The sequence below is a fragment of the Antrostomus carolinensis genome, unplaced genomic scaffold, assembly GCF_000700745.2.
Source record: "Antrostomus carolinensis isolate BGI_N321 unplaced genomic scaffold, ASM70074v2 scaffold4247, whole genome shotgun sequence".
Lineage (NCBI taxonomy): Eukaryota > Metazoa > Chordata > Aves > Caprimulgiformes > Caprimulgidae > Antrostomus > Antrostomus carolinensis.
Window position 1 is genome coordinate 19,720 of NW_010329331.1, and position 27,394 is coordinate 47,113.

At 38.1% G+C, this 27,394-nt stretch overlaps 1 protein-coding gene across 1 annotated transcript in view; it reads right to left on the reverse strand.

The window, feature by feature from the left end:
• Nucleotides 1-27,394, reverse strand: part of OSBPL8 (oxysterol binding protein like 8) — a gene marked incomplete at its 3' end in the record, with an annotated part of 50,582 nt that overhangs the window by 19,295 nt on the left and 3,893 nt on the right. The window contains exons 2-4 of the mRNA XM_010172507.1: nucleotides 25,629-25,766; nucleotides 4,980-5,050; nucleotides 342-422 (exon numbers count right to left, since the gene is read on the reverse strand). Of these exons, the coding sequence (XP_010170809.1) occupies nucleotides 342-422; nucleotides 4,980-5,050; nucleotides 25,629-25,719 (243 nt within the window). The remainder of the gene's footprint in view (nucleotides 1-341; nucleotides 423-4,979; nucleotides 5,051-25,628; nucleotides 25,767-27,394) is intronic.

The following is a 27,394-nucleotide window of genomic DNA, read 5'->3' on the forward strand; positions in this document are numbered from 1 at the left end:
AGGAGAAAAACCACAGGTACTGCACACAAACTGTAACTTTAATAATTCAGTTTGTCATTTCATTGCACATAGACGTCCTGAAGTCCCTGCCAACCTGAATTATCCTATAATCTTCTGAGTTATCCTATAATCTTGCACCATTTTAAAGACTGCTTATAGAAGCCCCTACTCAAGTAACAGTACAATAGGATTTGAAGAGAATAAACACCACTACTTCTCTAGTTAAATATTTCATAGCGGTCTCATCACTGCTTGGCATTTTTGTCGGCTTGTTAGAGTATACAGTAAAACTATGTGAAAGCATTCGTAGTCCATGAGGAGTTACTTGGAAATTAATTCACCTTGAGAGATTCTTTTTTGGTAAGCTTGCTTGAAGACAAAGAGATGTCCTTTTCAGAGCCATTGAAAAGCTTGGATTCAGACTGAAATTCATGAAACGCATAACAGATAAATGACAACGATATATACAAGGATATATGACTGTTGCAAGCACTTCAGAAAGTGTCTGAAGTGCATATGTTTGTACACTTTTCATTTCACTTCTCTACTGTTTCTCCCACTTAACAAAAAAAAAACAAAACAAAAACAAAAACCCACATCTTGTAACATGAGCTGTTCACCATCTGTTTATGGAGTCTTTTTTCATAGGGTTTTCACGGGAAAGAAGTCTGAGAATCCTCCAGAACAAGCTGAACTATATACAATAAATATTTAGCCCATGTAGCCTGTTACTGAATATGTTGCAGTCTTGACTAGTCAGGCATTAACTTAGCAGAGAGAGAAGGTTTTAGAATACCAGTGTTTAAACACAGGAGTCATTCTCATGTTCCCAAGACATACGAATCTCTCAACATCTTCTTTCATATCTTGACATACCTCCAGATGGATAGCTATAGCAGCACTTACCCCATGACCCATGAGGGAAAATACAGCCTCTTCAGTCTAGGATTCAGTGCTCTATAAATTATCAGAGTACAACTGACCACCAATGGTGCTTGTTCTGCTCCTTCCTCCCTAATCCCACGCTCTGATTACTTTTTGCAAGTCACCTTCAAGAAGTTCATGGTGATGACAGACAGAGGAACAGGACTCAGGTTTGTTCACGAAACCCAAGTCCTTGCTCATGGCAGGACAATATGCTACCTCAGCACCACATGATTTCTCCCTCCCGCCTCTCCCAACATCTTGTAAGGTTCAAAGTTTATTCCTTGGCATCTGTTGCCTACAAGTTGAAAGGGAACTAGAGTTGCCAAAGATTCATTCTGGGATATGGAGTGGTTATTTAAAAAAAAAAAAAAAGAAAAAGAAAAAAAGAAAAAAAAAGTAATCTATTGCAGAGTTATGTCACTCCTCTTGCAACTCAAAAGAACACTGAGTAGGTATCCACTATATATAAACTTCAGATAAATTACCAAGAGTTGCATTTCTTTGTGCACTGAAATATAATCCTGATGGACCCAAGGTTCCTGCTTAGTCAAAAAACAAAACAAAAACAAAAAACAAAACAACAAAAAAAACCAGTGTAACCTTCTAAACTGTGTACATTCAAGAATCAGAATTCAAGGACAGTTTATGAGAAGTGCTTCTCAAGCTCTTCAACATTTCTGACTCGTCATTTCAAATCTCAGACTACAATGCAAAGTCTGTTCACCAAATTTCTAGTTTGGAATACTATAAAATGACAGTCAAAAAACATGGAAGTTTTGAGAAAACCTACTGCAACAACAAAAACAGTGCACTTGAACACTCTTTTTTCTTAACACACAAGTTGCTCAAACCAAATTAAAAAAAAAAAAAGATTTTCGAGCAGAACAAAGCAATTTAACTTTGATCCCTTTAATTCAGAACTAAGACCTAGATAGCTAGTGTCAAAAAGATATGTGCAATAACTGGCAAAAAGTCATTTTATCTCAAAATCATTTAACTGCTAAGGAAATATTTTCTAATCTCCATATACATCTTGGAAAAATGAAGGAAACTGCTTCATTTTGTATTAAACATATATTCTTAACACTCAAAATTTAGCTTTAAGTTAAGCACACAAATTGAAATTTAATTCCTCTGTCTAGAAGTTAAAGGAAATACAGTACTTTAAATGTAATAACAGAAGAGGGAAAAATGCTTATCACTGTCACATAAGAAGAGGTAATGAACTCGTTATGCAAGCTATAATGGAGCAACTTAAGTAAAACATTCATAAATATTCTAGTTGCTCACTAACAGAAAGCTAATGCAATCTAAAGGTCATGCATATAAAAGTCCCAAAGCAGTAAGTATCATAGGTTACAAAAACTCCTTTTCTCAGTATTTCAGTTTTAAAGCTCGCTAATAAGACACTGAGCAAAGGTCCATATTTACCCGTCCAACAGATTATGAGACAGATCAGTGATTCGTATATTTTTAAGCTAGTAACTTCCTCAGTGTTACATCCACACAAAGTAGATGGTATCAACATTTAAAAGAAGAAAACATTTCAAGAGAACCTACTGCAACTTCCAGCAAGGTACATTCAGTACCAGATTCTGGGCAAGTCTCATCACTGCTTTTCCATCCTTACTTAAAAAGAAGCTCCACAACTGTGACAGACAGTTACCATCTTCTGCTAGCCTGAAGTTTATTTGTGGGTTATAAAGGAACCACTAGTCTTATCAAGTCCCACACACAGTAATTGCAAAAATAAGGATGAAGAAAAATACGTATTAGGAGAGTAGGAATATCAGTCTTATCTTTGATAGCAGAAAGACACAAACAAAAGTAACACCAAAGCACACAAAGACTTAAGAAAGACAAGAATCAATAAAAATAAACATAAAGAAAAGAAAAAAAAAGTTGGATACTGAAAGATAAATGATTAATAGAGTCTGAAATAAATCCAAGTTAAAGGAGACAGTATTAACTTGATTTCCAAGTCAAAAATGATTTAGAGGTTTCTGGACCAACACAAATATTTTGATGAGAAGCAAGCTGGATGGTAACGTACGCTTCCTTGGTCTCCCTGACATGTGGAGCTCTAAGACACAGTAAAGCTGAAAGCTGCGAAGTTTTGTGCCTCCAAGTCAGATGTAAGACACCAACAGCTTAAAATGCCTTGCTACGCACCACAGAACTGCAGCATCAGCTGCAGAAACTAACCTGTTCACCCCAGTGCAATTCTGATGACACCATTTAAGCAGTGAAATGCTACTGTAATCTGTAAGTCGATATCTGCTTAACATTTCTCTTCAATGCTCTGACACATGAAATACCACAGAAAAAGTTGTGTCAAGACCTCGAGTGCAATCCCCTCATCTCCTAGGGCTGTGGCTGCCTGTGCCCAGGGCCAGCTCTGACAGACTGCAGCGCTAACCTTGCAGCCAAGTGCTATGGAAAGAGCTGGGGGCGACAGTGGCTTCAAGAAGGAGGAATCGCCCCCATTTTCCTTGGGAGCTAGATGTGTTCAAGCTCAGGTTCTCACCTCCCCCTATAGAGCAGCCCATGCCTGTTGTGCCCTGTTTAAGTCTCTGTTACCACAATTGCCTCTGTAAAAAACAGCAGTCGCCCTTGCAGAAAACAGAAAACCACACAGCTGGGTAAATTAAAGCCTTTAAACTCTATCCAGTGGCAATGTCTAAATAAGACAAACAAGTGAACTTAGCTACTCCACTCAGTGATCAAACCATACACAACCTCCTTCTCCACAAAATGCAGTCTTTCCCTCTTCTCTTTAATGTCCTGAAGAGATGCCAGTTTTATGAGACATCCAACTGAAAATATTTTTTTCTAGAATTCCACATTCTAAATGCATAAAAATCTTTAGATAAAAATTCAGTGCATTGACATGCCAGGCACTTTTGCTGACCAAAATGTTCATGCAAGAGCTACAGCAGGACAAAAAATAAAGAAGGTTGCACCAGAGCGGCCTATACAATGTCCTAAATCTGACAGCTTCTCTAACTAACCTACAAATTTAAAAGGATTTGGAGAAGGAAGAGACAGCTATGGTAGATTTTTGTCTTCACTACTACAATGACTTTTTACACAAACCTCTCATCACATGCATACTATTTCAATATAATCAGAAAATAACATTTTATTCTGAATAAGAATGCTATTGCAAACTACTTGGGTAAATAATTGTGATCAGAAAAAACCACAGCTCTGGAGAGAAAAGACCTGGGATCACTACATAAAAAGAGTCTTTTTGGTTGCTCAGCTAGTTTGTGTTTTCTTCATTTTTAAAGTTTAGCCACCCAAAGATGCTACGGTTTTGGTGACTGCAGTGTCCATCACCCAACTTTGGATGTTCTCAGTTTTCACTGCATCTCAGTGAGCATTTTCCACCTTGGGACTACACAATGATGTTTATGAATTTGCCTGGCTCCTGTCTTTTCCATTTCTATTATCAAGACTACCAGAAAATATAAACAAGCATAGCAATTATATCTAGTTTACTATTCTACTGAGGATGCTTTCCTTTGCACTCTCACTGCCTCAACAAAATGGGCCTTTATACATGAATTCTGAGGTACAGAAGACCTTGCAACAGACAGGACAACAGATTACACTTAACTATGCTTTACTTTGGCAATTTAAACCATTAAACTAAACCTTTTCCAATTACAGTTTCTTTAACATTCTTATAAGAAGATTTGCTACAGCTCAGTGAACAGTATCTTCACCTACAGCTTAAAAGGATTTTAAATTCTGTTTCATAGCAAGAGTTGGCCTCCATCCATCATCGCATTTGGTGAGGCAACATCGCACCCCAAGATGACTGTGAGAAGACTCCACATCTCATTTTCACTAATTTGAACAGTAGATTTTTCATGTGATGTCATCCTGAGAACTCTATTAAGAAATTCCCTTTAATCTTTATCTATTGCTGAATCTGAAGAGTAATCTATAACAAAAGTTAAACACATTTTTATTTAATTAAAAATGCACTCAATTCCTTTGCACACTGACATTTTTAAACCAGATTAGGAGGCCGCTTTCCTTACCTTGCTTTTTGACATAGAATGTGTTGTATCATCTTTGCTTTGTGACACATCGTCCTTCCCTTTATCAAAACCTTAAAGAAAAGACAGCATTGTTGCAAATGATTTGAAGACATAACATTTTATGCGAGGTAGCCTTTGAAATAAATTTGCAAATTGTGTTTAGCATAAAAAAATGCAAGCAAATTGGATTTTCAAACAACATATACACACCAGTCCATCACACCAGTTGAAAACATACCAGTTACTACAATATAAACTAATATAATACCCACTAAGAGGTGAGAACAGTCCACTGTATCTGGATGGTGCTGCACCCCATCCAATAACCTGATGAATCATAAATATGGTGTGCAAACTTTTGTCCTTTCATCTTCTCACTCCCTCCTATCTGCATACATGTACACAGAGCAGAACACTAAATAAAGGCTTTTTTGGTTTGTTAATTTCTGTACCTAGAAATAATTGTTAAATACCACCTACATGAAAGCAGATCTAAAACACTGATTAAGATCACCAGCTTTTTGCAAATAAAATGAAAAGGGATGTTTACGTTAGCCTTGCTTTTATACTTTCAACTTGACACTGCATAAGCGTAACTGCAAGGCTTTACATTAAAAGAGTCATAGAAATCCCACATTTATCCTCTGTGAGCGACTCACAGTACAAACCTCACACTTTCTCAGGATCCAAAAAGCAAAGTGAGTCAATGGCGACAGACAGCACGTGTGTGACAATGGAATGGGGGGTCACAACAGGCATCAGTGCTGCTGTACAGCTGCTGTGTGTCACAAAAGAGGATGCTAGGTTCTCAGTAGATGTTAAGGAAAAATAATCTGCTCTGGTTATGAGACAGAAAATCTCAATGATCCATTTTCTTTGAAGAGGCTGTTGGTAGCACAAACCTTTTATAAACAGGAATACAACAAATCGCACAATGCAATTATCTGAGTAAGTAAAAATGCCACCATTTGTATGCCCTCCAGATAGAATGCAGATAAATATAAAGTCATACATGAATGTCAGGAATAATCCACACAGCTAGAAAGCCTTGCACAGCTCTGACAGTGGTATCCTGGAGCTTCATCCCACCAGAGGGCACTACATAGCAGAGAAACTGTATAAACAGACACCAAAAGCTCTCCCGAGCTTCCCTTTAAACACGTTCTGAACTTTGAAAGAGAAAATTGGTACTGAGATCTTTAAAATGAGATTTATCAAACAAATAGTTTGATTTAACATTCTTCAGGGGAGCATGTGGGGAGACTTTATGAGCTTTAGAAGAATTTTTATTAATTCTCTGTAGAAATGTGGAATAGTTTGTTCAGTGTGGGATTTTTTTTTTATTTTTTTTTTAAATCAGTATCTTCACCAGTTTTTTGTTTATACTTATTACATTTTGCAGAGATTCTTTTTTAAGACCAGAGTTTTGAAAATTATATACCGTAATACAATGATATTTCATTTTATGTTTACACAAAGCAAGCCTTACATGCCTTCACAGAAAAAATCTTTACATGTCTTTATAGAAGACCCTCTGCGCACAGTTCATTAATCTCATCCTTTTGAAATTCTTCCAACACATCTGTGATGGGTGTGTTTGGCTAATGAACACCTATAATGTAGAAGACTATCAACAACAGGGAAGAAGTATCTAGAGAAGCAGAAGATTTGCAGTATTAGGGAATCCGAAAAACCCCACAAAGGCACGTCATGATCCAGAGGCCAGAAGCCCTATTTCTTATACAACACCAAATACAAAAGCACATTTTCTATGGCACCAGTCATCAGGTGCTGAAACAAAACAAAGGTTGCTTTAAGCCTTAGAGGACAAATCTGCCTTAGTCACTGAGAAGTTATTACATTTGATGCCAGTCTTAGGTCTTAGACAGTCAAACACACACCAGAAACACAGCAATGTGGTTTTCTCCTACCCCCGCACCCAAAAGAAATTCCCAATCAGGAACCAGGCTCCACTGAAAATGAAATGCAGCATTTTCTAATATTAGGCTTTCCAGTTTTTACTTGTCTATTTATATGTACCTACAAAAGACTTAGTGATAGGAATCAACAAGAAAATGTTAAGTCAGGATTGTTCTTACAGAAAAGAAGCTATAATTCACAGCTTGCTTTCTAAAACACAGCAGCTTTAATCACAGCACATCCTTATCTAACATACGTATAGTTTTTTTTCAGAAACAAGCTTTTCATTGGTATCACCGATGAAAACAGAATGAAGTAATATCCCAGAGAATCGGACACGAAGACCAAAGCTGTCGTGTTTTTCTGAACTTCACCTCCTTGCTTCCAGTATCTTGAGCCCAAGAAGTGTGTTGAGCTTGCTGATTTAATAAACATGCCACCACACTCACTGTTCCCTTCCTTACTCACACACACAGCAAAGGGCTGTTTGAGGGGTTTGCTAGCAAACCCAAGTCGGAGTGCTGCAGATCCTGGAACATCTTGCACAGCTCTGTCTTGGTCTGTGGGGAAACCCAACCAGTCAGTCTCACAGCCCACACCATCCTGCCTGTAACCTTCCCCTCTATAGCAGGGACAAACTCACTCAGAATACAGGCAGAAGGTTTTTCTTCCCATGTGGTAAGAAGCATGTTAAAAAAATAAATAATTCAGGTGCTGATGCAGACACAGCCTCATCCAGTGTAAGGACACGTTGGCCAGGGAGCCTCTATTAAGGTGGAGGGACCTCAATACCATAAGCAGTCTTACTTCTTCTGAGAAGAACAGTTTGATACTAATATCTGCAGGGAAATTTGTCCTGAAACATCAAAAAAGCTATATATGGGCCCAAGTGGAGGATGATATAGACTTTGCCATGGAAATACTTGGTCAAGGAAACAACATCAGAACAATTAGATTCATAAAATCAATAATAAGAAATACTGTTTTCTCCCTTCCTGCTACCAGTTACAAACAAATTTCTCTATAGATTTCTGACAAAGACAACAGCAAAGCCAAGAGAACTGTACCTCTAAACGATGCTTTGTGCTATTGCTCTCTTTGTAGTTTTTTCACCCCAGAAGTACTGAAAATTGCTCCACAAAAAGTGACTGAAGTCAGTGTCTGCAGCAGAGACTGACAGGGTACGAGAGGCCAGAGGCAGGGTCTAATAAAAATAACGTGTTTCAAGTTTTCCAGTGTTTATCAGCAGTGGTTTGGAACTTAATATTTTAGCTTACTGCCTGTTTACCATCCTGTAAAATTCAATCAGTAACTTTTAAATAAGATAAACTGAGCTCACATTTTACAACAGAGAAATTCAGGTGTTGAAGATGCAGTGCCTTTCCAGAATTTCCTCGTGTTAAATCTCTTGGATTTGTGTATTGTTTTCTACCTAACCTCATGAAAGCAATTTTCAGATTTAGGGGACAGCAAGCAAGTGCAGTTCTAATCAATCTTCAGACCTGCAGACTGAGCTCCCAGACACTTGTAGATGTTTTTTTACTATTTTATTTTAAACACAAGTTCCACTACTGTGGCCTCTAAAACAGTTCTGGTCATCAGGGACTGTGTTCAGAGCAACACTATATCTTAACAGACTTCCTCCCAGTGTGACCTTCATTATCTGTAACATCACAGGCCCCATGGGCTCTGAAAGCTGATCCAAACCCCAGCGCAGTCAGCTGCACTTCATGGTATGACCTTAGAAGCCGAGGAAAGCTGTCCATTAGTATGTTCCTACTAGGAGTACTCGGCAAATCCTTACAAAACCTGCAGGCAGAAATCTATGAGAAAACTCATTATGAGCTTTCAGACAGATCCCAAGAGCCTGACAACTGCATGCAATTGGAACAGCCAGAACTCTACACATGCAAGAAGTCAATGAAACAAAACCAAATGATGCTGCAACACATTGTCAATATCAAAAAGGAAAAAAAAAATCCTCTGAAACATTATCTTTGACAAAAAATGAAGAGTAAATACATTGTAAGATTAGTGTTAAAGAATCTTTAGGATAAAGTCTGTGAGAGGGTACATTTTGAAACAAAACTGTTAAGAGATTTCAATTTTGAGGCATAACACAGGTCGTACCCTCCATCTGTCCCTTCAATCAGTCTTGAGGGAAAGGGAAAAACAAAACAAAACAGGACAAATACCACCTGCAATTAGGAAACCAGAGAAAAATACACCAGAAAAAAAACAAGTTACTTTTTAATGCTAGATCTATTTTATCCAAAAAGAAAGAAAGAATTATTATCCACTGGAAGCTTTTTTCCCCAACAAACAGAAGAATGAGTAAAAAAGCAATGCAATGCATGAAAAGATCACAAATAGCAAGCCAAGCAACAATATTACTGACTTCCAAAGGAAAAGCAAGGAACAGATTGATTTGATAACTAGTATGCATGTGCAGTTGTGAAGAATGAATAACTGAGCTGAAAAAATTATATGCCTCTGGAGGACCTATGAGCTACACTTAGTAGGAGATATCAATACTGGTGGTTATATAATAAACAGCAGAAAAAAAAGGAAAAATCTTTTTACAGAATTGAACACAAGAGACAACAGTCACTTTAACTGCCTGATTTTCAAAAACTTGCTGACAACCAGTTTTAAGAATACAATCCCGTATTAATTAATTCAAATTACTCCATGGATTTTGAAACTGAAGTAATCAGAAAAGCAAGCAAAATCCTTTTATGTATTCTCTCATGGTCATGTTTTCTTTTGCAAACACCATATAAAATAATAATAACCAAAGAATGTCCTCACTAACTACACGAGTATCTTTTAGACAGGCAATAACTACTCCTTGATTAAACTAAAATGGAAGAGTATACCTTCTATCATACTGATATTGTTTAAATTCTTCAGATATATGGAAGATTCCAAAAGATAAAAATTTTTATTTATATGTTTACACTTGATTTTTTTTCACTAAAACCTGTTTTCCATTTGTTCTGCTTTTAAGAAGTCATTCATTGTCCACTTACAGACAGCTATCAGTTTTAAAGTAAAATTCTATACAGGGAGGAAGTAAATAGAAAACAAATCTCTCTTTCAGTAATTACCAGACTTCATTTATTTATTTTAATGGTAGGAAGGATCTGTCTAGTTGCCAACTCCAAGCTTTCAAGCTTTGAGATCTTTATTTCCTGATCAGCTTGAATAAAATGCACTGTTAGATTCTTGGTAGAAGACTAATAATTTCCTGAAGCAGTGTGAAAGGAAATGTTACAGGGTACAACATGAGGTTTAACGGAATGTGGTGTCCCAAGCAACTGCTCCCAGCTGCCTGCAGTTGAACATGCTGCTCCAGTGATTCCGCAAGCCAGCGATGCAGAGAGCTCCCTAATCACCAGCCTGCAACCTGCCCTATGCTCTGCATCCCAACCCTTTTCCATGGCTTCAGAGCCAGGGCTTACAAATCCAGTGAGCCATTCTGCAGAAGGCATACAGTAAGAAGTGAAAACTGGTTTATTCTCCCCCAGTTCTGTCCCCATGGGACTACAGAAAAGTGTGTATGCGTGCGTGCACAAGACAAATCACACACACACAGTAATTCTGGTGAGAATGTACCATTCCTGCAATGTCCCCTTTCAGGAAGGGGTGACCTTGTAATACATTTTTAAGCATTGAAGTTTCCTTAAGTAAAGTGCTGAAATTCAGGTACCTACATCAGAAGTACACATTATGGACAATGAAATTCTAGAAATTATTTTCAATATTCCAGTACTGATTTTCAGGAGACAACAAATCTGAGCAAAAGGAGATTCAAGCCCTTTCTGGTGTTAAATGTCTTAAAAATCTTGCACTATAGAGTTTAGCAAGGCTATGCTTTCAGCCCTAATTCATTCTATCTCATCATTTTATGTCAATCCACTGATCACAAGCATGTAGATTCTTCAGTAGTTACAGCTAAATTAATGCCTTCTGCTGTCACCTTACTATTTTAAAGCAAGTCCATCGTGTGCAGGGGGGAGTGGAAAGTACAAAGGTGGAAGGTTTCTATAAACTACATCACAAAACTTCAGTCATAAAAGGCCAAACAGCCAAAACAAATATTCCAGTCAGTGTCAAATACACAAATGCCTTTTAAAGAGAGATTTGCTGCAGTGTAACCTAACTGACCTGCTTACCTCTCTGCAAATCTTGCCACTACAAAGAGCTGTTATCTAAATGCATACAAGCAATATTCTTTCTGATTTCTACCAACATCTCAGTACATTACTTTCACTCAAGCTGAAAAATTTGAGGTGGAAATTATATTCTCTTCTGTACATTTTAAGAAATGCAAGACCAAAACAAACCTGGTAAAGCAGGAGAGAGTTCATTATATCCTCCAAACGAAGCATTCCGGACAAGCTTTCGGCCATCAGCTCTTGGAGAAAACACAGATGAAATCCCAGCACATGCAGAAAACCTACGTCGCACTGGACCCTCTTCCTTCATGAGTTAAGGTGTTTGTGTAAGGATTATGTTCTCTGTGAAAGCTGGTTAGCATTAGCTGGTTGGAACAAGGGTGTTGCAGTAACAGCCTTTTACCTCACATTCTGATGAGTAAGATACAAAAGGAAAAAAAAGAAACAAACGAAGGGCACACGTGAAAAACGCAGTGAAGAGACAGAGGCTGCCAAATCAGCAGCAAGCCAAGCAACACTATACTCCTCTCGTCAAACCCATTAGGATGCTTAAAGCAGAATGGCTTTGCTTCAGCTCCTCTTTTCCACACGTGCACCGCATCTCATTTTTAATATCTCAGGTTTGGTCCTACTCATCTCTGTTTTCTAAGCACACAAAAATAGTGATTATTTAGGTTTTAAGGACTCATTAAATCAATTCTTTTTCCTGTTACATCTTTCAAGTCCCAAATTTATATTGCACAAAGCACAACCCATGAGCTATGTGGCTTCCCTATTTGACACTGTGGCACAAGAATCTAAAAAAGGAACCAGTGTTTCGCATTACGCAGCCATGTTGACCTTTCCTGCTTAGGCACCTACCTAGCTAGTTTTCATCAACTGATTGCCGTGGTTTCTACATCTCCATTTCTTATTTTTATTTAAAAGCTGAGGTGATAGCTTTTTCTTTTTAAGACTCTGCCATATTTATATATACAAAGCAGCCTGACTCGTGGGTAAGTTGCACAAAGTAAGCTCCGCAAAAAGGGTTTTTTATTATTAATGTGGCAAATATTTTATGCCACGAATAAAACACTTAAATGAACCAAATTAAATTTTAAACATAAAAAATCCCAGTAAACTGTGCTTCAAGTTTAGAAATCATCTGATCCAAACTGCTCTTGCTGATAGCTACCAGAATAGAGTCAAATAAGCTTCCCCTGACCTCCTTCATCCACTGCTTGTTAGATCAGTTGCTTCTTTGCCCTGATGACTAGCGTGCACGACCACCCTCTTTCACATGCTGAATTTCCTTCCTGTCTGGTGCTTCTCTGCTGATCTCACTTTCCCCATCACACCATACTTCTGACAAAATGTTTTGAAATTTACTTTGTTTGCTGAAAAGCAGAAACATAAGACACTAAGAATTGGCTTGAAAATAACAACTTGTGTTCTCCCTTACTCCATACTAGAAATCTCCTCTTCTTACAAAGTGAAACACATGCAACAAATTAAATCAATGGTAGTGTGAATTTGTTTAATCCTCAAATAATACTGTTTACTTCAGCTGCTTATGCAAAGAAGTGTACTTACTATTTGCGGCTCAGTAATTTCAGTTCACATTGGCTCAAGGATAATACAGTAGACTGTAGTATTTTATAACCCCTGTGAAAGGTTTTTACTGTGCAGAGCGTATGTGCCTTAGCACCTATAGATACATACACTAAAACACATATAGAAAACACTGAAAAAAAATTTTCCCATTGTGAAACATAGTAGTTTCCAGGATCCTATGAATCACTAGAATTTCTTCATGCCTCTTAACAGACTAATGTCCCAATACATAACAAGGAAAAAAGACATAACTGAAAAAACCAAATATGAGCCACCAATAGAAACCATTCTATGTGATATATAACTTTAACTTCTTTCGCACAAGAAGTGAAAAACTCTATTCACTTGAGCACAGGGAGGGGGAGAAACTGGATGAGCACGTCATGTATTCAGGCCTGTCTCCATTTATCCATTACTGTGTCTCATACTTCTCTTGGTTGAAGTAGTCCTTGTCCAGATGTCCCGGAAAGAACAGAAACAGCAGCTTAAAATCTTAAGGATTGGAATGGTGGGGTGAGGAGAAGGAAATGGGAGGAGGGAGAACACTGCCCTTTTCTTCCTTTTACTCCCCCACCCCCTTTAAAAAACAAAAAACCAAACAAACAAATAATAATCAGAGCTCCACATCACTTCTCCAAATCTACTTCTTTAACTACAAAACAGTGCAGACTACCTGGGTCCAAATCTCTTCAGAATATGCATTTTATTTTTTCTAGTTAAAATCAAGTGAAAGCTGCAGCAGAAAAACTCCCCTTACACACAGAAGGAACTGTATCCTCTCATTACAGACCTATCTTGCCCAGTTAATGGGTCTGTCATCTACTGTTTCAGAGTCAAGGCTATGACCCTGCCCAAGAACTCTCTGCTGACACTGGCATCAGGACGTTTCCGTGCCCTGTACGGTAATGGCAGGCTTGCACAGACTAACGGGAGGCTCCGCCACCAGCCACCCACACCACTTTTGTCTGCATCTGCCTCCAGCCACTGTGCCAGACAGTTCTGGAGCCACTGCTAAGCATGACTCTGCCAGCCTGCCAGGTTCTTCCACAACAGTCTGCCATATTATGTTCATTTTACTAAAAAGTGGCTAGACATCCAGGGGTCTGAGGAAACAATGTAATCCTGAAGGTTCCTCCTTTGTTTCTCTCCATGCCCTCTCAGGTCCCTTGACAAGAACAGATTGAAAACCTCTTTTCTCCTTCCTATGCTATCTTTTTTCATTTAGAAGTGAAACTGAAATCTTTGGGTAGAAAATTAAGAATTTGCATAAAGATAATGTTACATTTCCCTGCTCTGAAGCTATCTCCCAACCAAGGAAGCCATTATCCAGGCATTCTGACTAAGTACCTGCTGCTTTAAACTCAACAGCAATGTAGAGAGGCAGACTGTGTGCCTTTTGCCAAAATATGACTGTCTCACCACCACAGAGGGGGCAAAAAATAAAGAAATCTAATTTAAGCATCCTCCTGCATCTCCTTCCCTTTCACCAAGTCATCTTCCTACTTCAATTAAACCTACAGTGGTAAAATAGTTAATTACATGGTTTGGCTGTAAAAATTCACTAGTTCTCCACCTTTTCAACAGCTTGTGATTTATTATGCCTGCTAATACTTGTACACACATGCTCCTTTGCTTCAACTACTTCAAAGCAGAATACGTTGCTGGAGAGATAGCTGACACACAACCAAAAGACTGTTAGATCAAAAAGAAACTGTGACACTTAATAAAAATGAACATTCTTCTCCCTAGCATGTCTCTAAGCTGAAGTTTATTGTAACTCTTGAGCTTCAGCCTGCGATATTAAAGAGGTTTCTGTTCTCCGTACACTCAGTGCACAAAGCTCTTAGAAACCCTTTTAATTCCTTGCAATAAATTTGATTCCTGAAAGGACAGAGAGGTACTTTTAAGTAGTTGGAAGTGCTTTTATTTGCATGTTCTGCACATGACAATAGAAAGGTGCACTTCATTAGCCACCACATCTTAGACAAAAAAAGAAAAAAAAGAAAAAAAAAGAAAAAAAAGAAAAAAAAGAAGAAAAGAAGAAAAGAAGAAAAGAAGAAAAGAAGAAAAGAAGAAAAGAAGAAAAGAAGAAAAGAAGAAAAGAAGAAAAGAAGAAAAGAAGAAAAGAAGAAAAGAAGAAAGAGAAAAGAAAAGAAAAGAAGAAAAGAAGAAAAGAAGAAAAGAAGAAAAGAAGAAAAGAAGAAAAGAAGAAAAGAAGAAAAGAAGAAAAGAAGAAAAGAAGAAAAGAAGAAAAGAAGAAAAGAAGAAAAGAAGAAAAGAAGAAAAGAAGAAAAGAAGAAAAGAAGAAAAGAAGAAAAGAAGAAAAGAAGAAAAAACAAGAAACAAGAAACAAGAAAAAAGAAAAAAGAAAAAAAAGAAAACAAAAAAAGAAAAAAAAAAGCTTTTTCCTCTTCTCTTTTCCTCAAAAATAAATTCAGACAGAATAGGCCATCAACTGATAGAACTGGAATTAGTATCATACATTAGATGAACTTAGACTAATGTCTCAGGAAATCTTCTATCCTTTTGATATCAGTTCCCAGTGCCTTAATAATTGATGTACTTCAAAAACTTCACTAACACACAGAGCTTGGAAGTTTACACCGTTTCAAAATACTCACAAACAGAACTATAGCCAAGTCCAGCTGCAAAAGTTAGACATAGCTGAAAAGCCTGCATAAACTATCTGCACTAGAGCCTAAATACATCAGGTGTACATGAAAAAAATAAGATTCCTCATAACAAAGTGAAGAACTTAATGTGAGCAGGCACTAGATTATATGCCACTGAAAGGGAGAAAGAGTCTCCTGGTTTCTCTGTTTTACATAATACCTAAATCAGTAGAAAGGAGAAAAAAACATGACTGAAATATTTAGTTCATCTGTCTCGGGAAGGGGGGGACAATCTATTGTCAGTCAATCTGTTGAACATCACTTTAGAGAAGGAAAACTTATATCTGTTGTGTACATTTTCGTAAAGGACAGAATGCATTTCTCATATCAGCTACTCAATCAGGGCTTCTTCAGTAGTAAATGCTGGTTGAAAAACAAATAAGTCCACGCTTAAAATATCCTTCCAGGATATTAGCTGGGGCAAAACTTTAAGATTAAATCTCAGTATTAAAAAAAAAAAAAGGCAAATAGAAGACACCTGCAATTCCAACAGCACATTTGACAAAGCCTGGTTTTAGTTTTAAAACATTTCCCCAATTTAAAAATATTTACAGCTGAAAAAAACATAGGCTTATCAAAAAAGACCTCTCTGAATTGTACAGGTATGAATTCCAAGCATGGAAATTGAACTCCAATCAAATATATTCTGAACTATCCAACTGAGGAATTTCAAATATAATAATCCTTTTAATATAGATTTTAGAAGTTTAAAATAATGAACACATTATACAAACTGATACTGACGCAATAATAGAACTAAGAGTCTATTTAGTGATGCAAAGTAAAAAAATCCTTTTCCCCTTAGAGGTATACAGGGAAAATCCAAAACCTTCTTAAAACCGAACTCTGTAAAAGCTAAAGGAAGAAGGAGGGAGGAAAACTGATGGGGTAGCAGAGAAGACAGAAGCTTTTTAGAGTTTTTTTTAGAATTTGCCTTGATACCTCAACAGCATTATGCTTTCCAGTAGAATTCTCCCCTCAAGTCCAACAAAAGAAAAGGTCATAAATAATTAACTACATGCAATATACACACACTCTTCACAGCATGCAGAAAACAGAGAAAGGAAACTGCTAAGCCTATAAATGAGTTTTATACAACACCTGATTTCTGCACATGAACTTTAAGTGAAAGTGTTTCCTCCTATTTAACAAAAAGGGTATGAAAGATATACTTGCCTTCAGACACCAATATTCGATTCAGAAAAAAGACATCTGAACCATGAGGCTACTAGTTGTGTCAATAGTTTACAGTGGCAAGTTTCTTCCACCAAATATTCTTCTGTTCTCTGGTATTTCCAAGTCCAGTGAAGTTTAGCTGGGGAGTAATTGCAGAGGCACGCCTGAGAATGGTCATGAATGAACACCAAGGCTCCCAGTGCCCTGTTGGCAACTGTACTTGGCTGCATCTCCTCACTCACTAACACTCCTGCTCAGCTTCTCCCACCCAAAGTAAATAGGCTTGCTCACTGCTCAGGTTTCAACAGTTTTCATCTCAGCCCTTATGAAATTCTCAAGTTCACAACTCAGGTTCAAGTAGAGCAGCTCTGCAGAGATTGCCATGGAGAAAGAGAACTTGCTCGAGAAGTTTCACAGTAATCAGCCCTGCTGTGCCTTTCAAACCCAGCACCACACTTTCATAAAGCTCTAGCCCACAGAGAAAGGAGCACATGCAATTTACCCAAGCCACAAATACTGGGTGGAGTAGCATTTCAGAAATAGCAAGTTTTAATAAACACACAATGACTCGCAGAGAGGAATGTGCCAGAGTATGCATTACAGTAAGAAAACAGGAGGTCAAGATAATAGATTCAGGAGACTAACCACACACAGCAGAACTTAAAACATTTCACAAGAAATTCAGTCTGGTAACACAAGGTAAAAACAGATTATTTACGGGTCAAACTCCTTCCTTGATTACTGTGACTAGAACTTTATTTGCATCACGTTTGAGACAAGCATCACAAACTATTTCAAATAAGTCATACAATTTTGCAGAACTAGGGTTTCACCTCCATGAGGTATGCTCCATCATAAAACTGCAAAGTGACTACCACTGTCACCAGGGTCAGGTCCCTGCAGCAGTAAAACAGATATTAATCCAGAACTACCTAAAGAAAGAGTGGTCCACATGGCTCCTATACACTGCTGATTACGAAATACGTCCTCATCATCAAAAGACATGGTAAAACAAATTAAAATACCTCCCAGGAATACAGCAGTTTGCCAAGCCTCTCCAAGTGCAAGGGCTTGGAAGGTTTTAGATAGAATTGTGATGCGGCAGGAGAACGCGTTACCACTTTTCTAAGACATCAGATGCACTCACTCTACAGAGAAGGTGCCTCACTGCAGAAGCAATATTAACTGTTAATCACAGAATCATAGAATGGTTTGGGTTGGAAGGGACCTTAAAGATCGTCTAGTTCCAACCCCCCTGCCATCAGCAGGGACACCTTCCACTAGACCAGGTTGCACAAAGCCTCATCCAGCCTGGCCTTGAACACTTCCAGGGAGGGGGCATCAACAACTTCCTTGGGCAACCTGTTCCAGTGTCTGACCAACCCTCACAGTGAAGAATTTCTTCCTAATGTCTAATCTAAACCTCCCCTCTTTCAGCTTAAAGCCATTTCCCCTTGTTCTATCACTACCTGCCCTTGTCAAAAGTCCCTCCCCAGCCTTCCTGTAGGCCCTTTCAGGTACTGGAAGGCTGCTATAAGGTCTCCCCTAAGCCTTCTCTTCTCCCGGCTGTCCTCCTAGGAGAGGTGTTCCAGCCCTCAGATCATCCTCATAGGCCTCTTCTGGAAGTGTTAAAAAATATGCTTGTTTTAGAGCCTCAACAAGCCCTCTATCAGTTTCCTCTCTAGTGCTAAGATAGTGAGACAGACTTATGGAAAGATGAAGTAAGGTAAAAAATCATTATATGCTTAGTAATAAGCTGCTTTTACTGGGGCAAGATAAATTATTTAGCCATTCTTCAGTTTCTCTATTTAAAGGATAGATATAGTGGAAGCAAACAGGAGTTTGCTTTAAGTTACTTGCATGACGAAATCTGTTTAGATACAGAGAGTTAAGTTAAAGGAAACTTGAGAAGAAAATCAGAAATCATTATCAAATATTAGATATAATACAACTACCCAGGAAACAGCTTGATTTGGAACCAGATAGATTGGCAAGATTTTCCCATCTGCAAGCCAAATACCATTATCAAAAAGAAGTATTTACATTTTGAAAGTGCTAGTTGAAAGCAAAGTGAGAGCTGGCATTTAAGCAGCAATCAGTATTCTTCCAGTGGAGTTACAGCCTTCACCATGCTCAATGTGTGCATCTGCTATAACCACAGGCATGCAGAATTTCTCTCTGCAGCTCCAATGAAGCAGCTCTCTGCTGTAGCTTCAGTCTCATGCACCCACATGAATGAACAGGCTCTCGTGACCTCCTGGCACAAACCTTGTCGAAGGACAGAAACCAAGTGCCCCTCGGGAAGAGCTGCTAACACTTTGAAAAGCTTTGAGTTCACTGACAGGGGGTTGTATCTTCCCTTCCGCTGGACCACAGTAACCTGTCTTCTCCTGACAGCTGGCAAGAAGAGATACACGCTACATCTGCAGAGCTTCTTGCACACCAACCACCAGCAAGTCAGAACAGAAGTAATGAGAGTCAGGAGTTCCAGACACTTCTTACCAACTGGTCAAACAAAACATACTGCTGCTGCTGTCAGCTGAGCCAAACACCTTAAACAAATGTTTTTTAAAGGCTGAAAGTTGTACAGGTCTACAATAAACCACCTTTAACTTGTTAGCTGCCTTGGGTTCACAGTAATGTCCAAGTCTTGTATTTTCTTGGTCATTAGGGCTCCAAAGGCGTCTCATCCCTTCAGTGGGTAAGAAGTGTTCTTCAGGACCTACTGCTTGAAAAGATCTTTCACTCTCCACCTTCTCTCACATGCAAAAATAGTTATGTTTGTATTTTCTCCCCAAATGCAGCATCCTATGGATTAAAATCCTAGCATGTCCTTTAGAGAGAGCAAACAGCCTTTAGTGCAGGCTCAGCACAGCAAAAATGACCTTACTCTACCTCAAAATCAGCTTCACCTCCTCCTTTCTGTTCGTTGTGATCATCATTATTAGCAGACCTATAATTCTGCTTCCACTGCCAATGCACCTCCCTGCACCTAAGTCACTTCTGTTTCTCAATCACATAATACAGAATACATTTTCATCATACTGCAAACTGAATTAACAACTACTAGTACTGTACTGGAAAGGAGGGGCAGATCCTGTTTCTTAGCTCAGCTCAAGCTCCTTCTGGGCACACACTTCCACTGCTTACCCTTATTTGATGAGCTGAGATTAAAAATAATAATAATAATTTAAAAAACAGCAAGAAGCTGTTAATTTAGCTCAAAGATTTACATTATTGTAAATCCTCCTCAATCTTTATCATCCTAACATGCTTTTCCCAGGTACTACTCACATTTTCACCCCATCTGCATTTCAAAAATGCTTTAAATAAAGATAGGAAAAAACTGAGGGCTAATGCAGCCAAGTTAATGAGTCAGGAATCTTTGTCTGCACAGGTCATTGTTACCCATGTGAAATATAGAAACTAGAACTCCAAAATCCGAATCTGCTGACCTGCCAGCCTTAAAGTAGTAACTATAACATTGTCAGCACAAACACCACTGCTATTTGTTCTTGTTTAAGTTTGGATGATGCTCTTGTTAGTGTTACCTGCAAATTAGAGTCCTTGTTCAAATCCACAAAAAAAAGAAAAATCAAAGTCTTTCTGCAATTAATGTCATGAATTTTGTGTTCTTCTTCATGTAGATATTCACCCCCTCACACTCTTAAAAAATAAACTCAGAGATTATCTCCTGAGCAAACACATACATATGTAAGTTACTAGCAAGTTAAAAACTAGAAAAGCATTTAATTGTATATACCTGGTACCATACACTCAACAGGCACACAAAGAACAACAGCACAAACTCTGATTAAACAAAGCCATAAACAGACAACATGAATGCTGGCGAAAAAGAAAAGTCAGACATTTTCAAACATCCTATTACAGAATTTTTAATATTACTATCTTAACTAAATTTCTCCCTTTACTACAAGTATAAAAGTGTGTGAAATATGTTTTAATGGCACCTTTGTAAGTTACAAAGTTCTGACTTTTTTTTCATAAAATTTAAGTGATCACTCTTTCTATATTAATCCATTTTATCAAATGCTCTATCCTGATGTAAGTCCGAGTTAACAAGATTTACAAGAATCCAATTTACCAGGGATGATTTGTGTAACAACATAAACAGCTTACATCAGCAAGCAGAGTTCTTCTGCTCTACAGCCTTTGAAAACACAGCCTTGGACTCTATACTCTCTATGTCCGTTTTTTAACTATAATAAAATAGTTTTGACAATGACTCCTTTTTATCACATGTAAGTAGGTTAAAAAAAAGTAAAAACCCCAAAATAAGCTTGATAAAAGTTTAGTAGTTTGCCCATTAATGGTTAATGACATTTTCAACTACAGAAGACAAACACAGAAAATAAGCTAAATTAACATTGTTCAACATATGCGTCAACTGCTAGAATTAAAATATGTTTTAGCAGTCCTAACATCTACATGCACTACACTTACAAAAAAATTGTCTTGGTGAATTGGCAAGGCCATGGTAGCTCACTACAGAGCCTAAAACCACACCACCCCACAAAAGTAAGCGAGGCTTCACAGCAGAAGCTAATAACCCAAACCCATTAAAGTTTCCATCAAAAAGCTACTGAATTATTTAAGTGCAACTCCAAGTCTGATAATTCTAAATAAAATATTTAGCAAAAAATATAGTACCATCATTTAGTATGTTCAAGGCATGGAGAACTAGGAAGGTTTCACTGACTAGCAGATAAAGCAGAAAAAAAAGGATCATTGATGTGAACATAACAACATACCAGAAGGCAACATTAACATGCAATACAGAGCACTGACAAGTTAGAGACAGGACTGACTTGGCAGATGTTATGAAAGGACAGTTACAGACTTCAAAATTTAGAATTAAAGGATTTATGTAGGAAAAAAAGATTTATTTTAGAAAGTTTGATCTTGCAAATTCTTGACAAATACCACTGTATAATCATTTCCAACCCTGATTTGAGAAGCATGTAATCCATTTGAGCAAGCTGTTGAGTGTAAGATTCTAGAAATTGCTTTCTTATACATACCCAATAAGGAGTGAGGAAAATCAGTAAAAGTTTTAAATACATCATAGAATCATAGAATGGTTTGGGTTGGAAGGGACCTTAAAGATCATCTAGTTCCAACCCCCCTGCCATCAGCAGGGACACCTTCCACTAGACCAGGTTGCTCAAAGCCTCATCCAGCCTGGCCTTGAACACTTCCAGGGAGAGGGCATTGACAGCTTCTCTGGGCAACCTGTTCCAGTGTCTGACCACCCTCACAGTAAAGAATTTCTTCCTAATATCTAATCTAAAACCTACCCTCTTCCAGTTCAAAGCCATTACCCCTTGTTGTATCACTACCTGCCTCTGTAAAAGGTCCCTCCCCAGCTTTCTTGAAGGCCCCAAGATCAGCTCAATGGGGAGCTGCTCAAGGCCACGTTCACAAGGAGCTCCTCAGTTACGATGCTGAGAAGCTCCACAATGGGAAAGCTTTCCTTTGTGTAGTTGAGTTTAAAGCTGCCATGAAAAGTTGTATTGCTGCTTTTCTAGAAATGGTGGTACCACACAGAATGTGAAAAGCTGTCTAGTTAAGCTGACTTCGTATCTTTATGAAATCCTTCCTTGCACGCTGCGGATGCAAAAGGCTAGGTTATAGGTTTGTTGTGATGTCTCTTGAACCCCAACAAATCTGAGTGTTACCAGCTTCGCATTAGATGACACTTGGATTTTGGTATTCTCCATCTTAAAGCCACTGATGTTTGGAGGGTCAATAAATTTATTTTACAGAACAAATTGTAACTGCACTGTTATTATCAGGGTTGGCTTATTCTGGTACTCTAGTTAAATAAGGATGAACAAGGTAGAAATAAATTAAATCTACAATAATTAAAATTACAAGTCCATCTCAGGACCAGTGTTATATACAGGTGAGTTAGCCCTCCAACACCAAAATTCTGAATTGGCTACGGAAACTGGTGAGCGTAATAAACAACCATAATCCCCACCATCAGATTTCCTAATATATTTCTGTCAAGTAACCTTGCTGAAGCTTTCTACGGAAGTGAAAGTGACCTCCACACTTTAAAGGCCAGTCTGTAGCCTAAAAGATAGGCTAGTCTTCAGTCTCAGAATAAAGGACAGCATATCTTCAAGAATCTTAAAAACATGATGTAAAATAAGAAGGTGCAACTTCTTCCTGCAAACATTATGCTGAACAATGACAGTGTAAATAGACTTTTGCTGAACAATCACTAGACGATGCTGCCAGATCAAGCTGTATTCTACATTTGTAAAACAGATCTGCATTGGACTCCCCAAGAAGATCTCCATCTCTAGCTCAGATGACATACTAAGTTCCATCTCACAAGAATGAAAGGAGTAAGGAAGGAAGAAGTAAAGTTTTAAACTATGAAACCAAGTACCAGAAAACAGAAGCTTTCTGAAATTCAGAGCTATGGTCACATAAATTAAACTCCAGTATTTATACACAGGAGACTTAAAATCATGAAATACAACTTCACAATGACATATTGCATGGTTCACCCTTGGCTTCAAATAGGAAGCCAATGTCCCAAACAGATGTTAAATGTTTACCTCCAACCTCACATTTTAAGACTCAAGTTCTCATCTACTTTCAATCATATTTGTAATATCTGTAATTAGGATGTTACTTAAAACACAAGCAGAAAACAGAATTAAGCTTGTTGCAATATATTTTCCAAGCGATGGGCACCAAGCATGCCTCTCCCCGGACTGCTGCTGGCTGGCCAAAGAATCTGGTACATATGGTGGTGTTTCCCCACTAACACCAAAGTGCTGGTTGCTCCAAAGACTGCCTCTTCACACGTTTCATTTCATTCAAACTCATTTATTTTTAAACACAAGCTCTATACAAAACTGCCTTTGCCACACAGGCTCTTAGCCAAGTACCCACGTCACAGCTCCCCTTTATATACATTTAATCAGTCCACTGTAGACTGTACAATGCATTTTTCTGTTTTGATTATCTATTATCTGTGTCTAGTATGCTTTTGGATTATTTACATTACCCATCTCCTAAGGATGCATTCAGGTGCCAGTGACTAAAAGCATCTCCATTTAGTTCCTAGCAAATGCCTTTAAATACCATATCTGAACATTTCTTATATTTCTGCATATTCTCATCATACAATACCACAGGTATATTATAAAGATCTTTGTTAACTGAATTTCAGTTACAACAGCCAGCCTCAAGTACCCCATCACTTTAAACCCTCTTCTACTTCTTATTTTTCAGGCTTGCACAGCATCTCTTTTCCCGTATGTAATAAGCTGACATATTCACCAGCACTATAATTTCCCTGTAGGAATCACTACCACAGAATAACCATTCAGCTTCTAAATGTGGGTCAACAACCTCAATAAAAATCAAAGCTGCAACTCCTGAGTTGCAGATAAGGCTAGAAGTTAGTAATTAAAGGTTGCTGAAGCCTAGTTTACATCACACCTTTTCATGACTGAAACTGACTACAAGCCAAATTCATTGGTTCATGAAACTATAGCCTCATTTCTAGTAGCACTCCTAGAAGACCAAGTCAGTGATGACTGATGCTAAAAGAGGCACAGATACATTTAACCAGCTTAAAATCACTTACATAAGCCCTGAAATAATCAGAGAAAAAAAAATCAGAAGACTTAATATCTGCAAAAAGTTTGACATAGCACGATCAAGTCTCAGTGCTTTTCGAGCCCATTTTAATGACTTTGCTATAAGTGAAAGCCCTTAAAAAAGCACAATGGTTTGCCTTCATAAATTAGTGGGAATAGCAACATTAAAAGGAAATCTTTACTACAATATTCAAATACACTTATATAACGACAATGCTTGTCTAGTAAGGGATACAACACAGTACATAGAGAAAACAATCAAAAATTTCTTTAAACATAATAAAAATAACAAACAAGTTACACATGTATATTCTACAGAAGATAATTCCAGACTAAGCACATCACAAGCCAGAGAACACCAAGTGCTGTTCCAGTGAGATACCAGCAGCTTTTAGAAAACATACCAGAGCTAGCTGTGGGTACTACTATAATAGTCCTTAAAATACACTAAAAGACTACCAGATTCAACATGGTAACAACTATCTTCAGTTTCAAAGTATTTTTTTCTTTTTATCTGAACAGTACTGAATGGGAAACCAGGAAAATTATTCAAAGTTACTTGACAAACTGCCTTTATTTCTTTGATGGACTAATATCATTACTTTGACAAAGCAAGCTATGAGAGTTTGGGAGGCTCATATAAAAAAAAAAAATCATCTCAGGAACATTACTCACGGCAAGAACTAACGGAAGTATAGATGACTAGCATGGCAGCCAACAGCAAAAGGAGAGAGAACAGCAATGAAAAAAGCCTGAAGTTTTCACTAAGGACTCCACACACCATCGCAAACACATCTAATGATAACCCAGGCGATAAGACAACACAAGCAGTTTCAAATACAAATAAGCACAAGGAGAGCTACCATGGCTTGGTTTTTGTTTTTTGAACAGACTATCAACATGTCAGGTCTACTGACAAGTTTCACTTTGCATCCCATCAGTTCACATGGATCCACTGCGAGTTTGCTTTCAACACGATTAGCAAGGCAGAGGGACTGTTTGAAAGGTGGCAAAAAAGTAGTACTGACTCTTTTTTTTTTTTGTTCCCTTTCCTAAAGAGGAGGATCTTTCAGTAGAAATAATTGTTAAAAGATCTTTACACAAAGATTGCAGGCTTAGGTGGTGTATCATAACACTTCTGCATAAAGACACAACTTAAATACCTGAGACATTGGCGTGATCATCAGTTACGGGATTACAGAGATAATGATTTACCATCACGTGGACTGTTCTCCCACAAATCACAGCATGCTTTAAGAAACTAGTGCACCACATAATGCATTTTTTTCTCTTTCAGATTAACACATAACGATACAAAGAATTACATACAATATTTCAACATGCTTTCTTCCTTACATCTTTATTGTGAAAGGTAGTGTTTTTCAACCAACATTTGGAACAGATAATTAATGTCAGCATTTAAGTTCTTTAAAACCTCTGTAAAAAACGGCTTTGTCTTACCATGGCTGTGGGCAGTTCCTGGGCTGAGAGACGGCTGGAGTAACTCTTTGGTTGGAGTAAAATAGGCTTCTTTCCCCTGGCGCTGGCTCATTTTTCCTGGAGTTAAAAGCTGTGATTCATCACTGTTTGTTACCACTGCTGAAATACAAAATGGATGCTCATTCAATGATGTTATGTGCTGGTGCATAGATTTCTACTCACAACTTCACTGCTATTTATGAAAATGGTATTCAAATGCTGTCTTGCAAAATTTTTAATTGTAGACAATGAGGATTTCAAACCAGAGGTTTGCTTTGGAGGGCACAGCAGAAAGGAGACAACAAGACTGGTCTAAGACACCACGCACAAGTTGAAAACAAAAACTAGGAGGAGGTAGGAAATGCTGCTACTGAATACAGACACAGCACTGAGCTGTTACTTAATTTCTGAAATCCTACTTCCTTCACCACTTTTGTGATAGTTCTTGGTTTAACTAGACACAACACAGCCAACCCAGGAAATGGCTTGCCAGATCAAGCTATGCAACCTCCCCAGAAAGCTAAAATGAACATGTGTGCATACATCACAAGAAACAAGTCTTATTAACAAAGATCATATATAGACTTTGTCAAGGGAAAGGTTTAAAGCAGAAAAGTTACCCTCCTTGAACCTTATCAGTCTGAAAGACTTGTTTGATGTCCTGTAGCTATTTGTAAGATGAGCAGACCAGCCATCCTGTTTATGGTGTCTACAGATTTCCTTAAGCTGCACACAACAAAACTGCACCTTCTTTGATATTGGAAGAATTGCTGACTTAGTAATGCCTGCCCTGTGGAAGTAGATACACTGACAAAAAGAGATCAGAGGGGGAAACAAAAGATGTTTACTAAAGAAAAGCCTGCCTCAAAGATTGTAACTTACGAATCGGCTTGTTTTAAGAGTTACCAAGCTTTCCTCAAACAGTTTTAAAAGTTCAGCAGAAGATTTAGTCTAAAGAAACAAGTTCAATTTCCTGGATGGAATCAGCAAAATACAGACTCACTCTTTAGCTTTATTTCTACAATTATTACAGTAAAAGAAACACTTTTTCAGCAAAGCCTAGCATAAACACAAAGCAGTATGAAGAATGCAAGGATGCCAGGATACTCACCTGTACTATTTTTCTGCATGTGATAAACCATCTAAAGCTCTGCTCCAGACAAACTATACCCTATGCAGACTACCATTTAGGAAAAATATGTGAGGAGATGGACAAGGGAGGCAAAGAGCTCATTTTACCAGTTCAGAGATCAAGTCTGTCAGTTCCAGAAGGCAAATATTTCAAAGCATTGACTGACTTTCTTCTTCTTGTGGTACCACCAAACTAGCTTTTTATTGTCCTGCAGGCTACAAGTAAGGGAAAAGGGAGGAGCAGGGCAGTTGCTGAAGGGACTAGACCACAAAAGGTCTGGTATCTGAAATGAAAAATAAAAGGGGGGGTAGAAAACAGCTGCTTCACAGGCTCACACAAAACAGGTCTCTGTGAGGGCAGTGCAATGATATCATTCGTTTTTAAAAAGTTTCAGATGCACTGAATTAGCACCAATTTTCAATCAACTAGCTGAAAGCTGCTCTCAAACAGCCACCAGCCATTTGACTTCACAGGGATGGGATTTCACAGCCCACCATGCCTTGTGGGTGCCTCTGGCCAGCCCCCTGCCACCACAGTGGGCAGTGCTCCAGCTCTGCAGGTGGGCTCCTCACCTGCCATGCTGCCAGCCACGTTGGATACCTACCTGCTCTGCAGC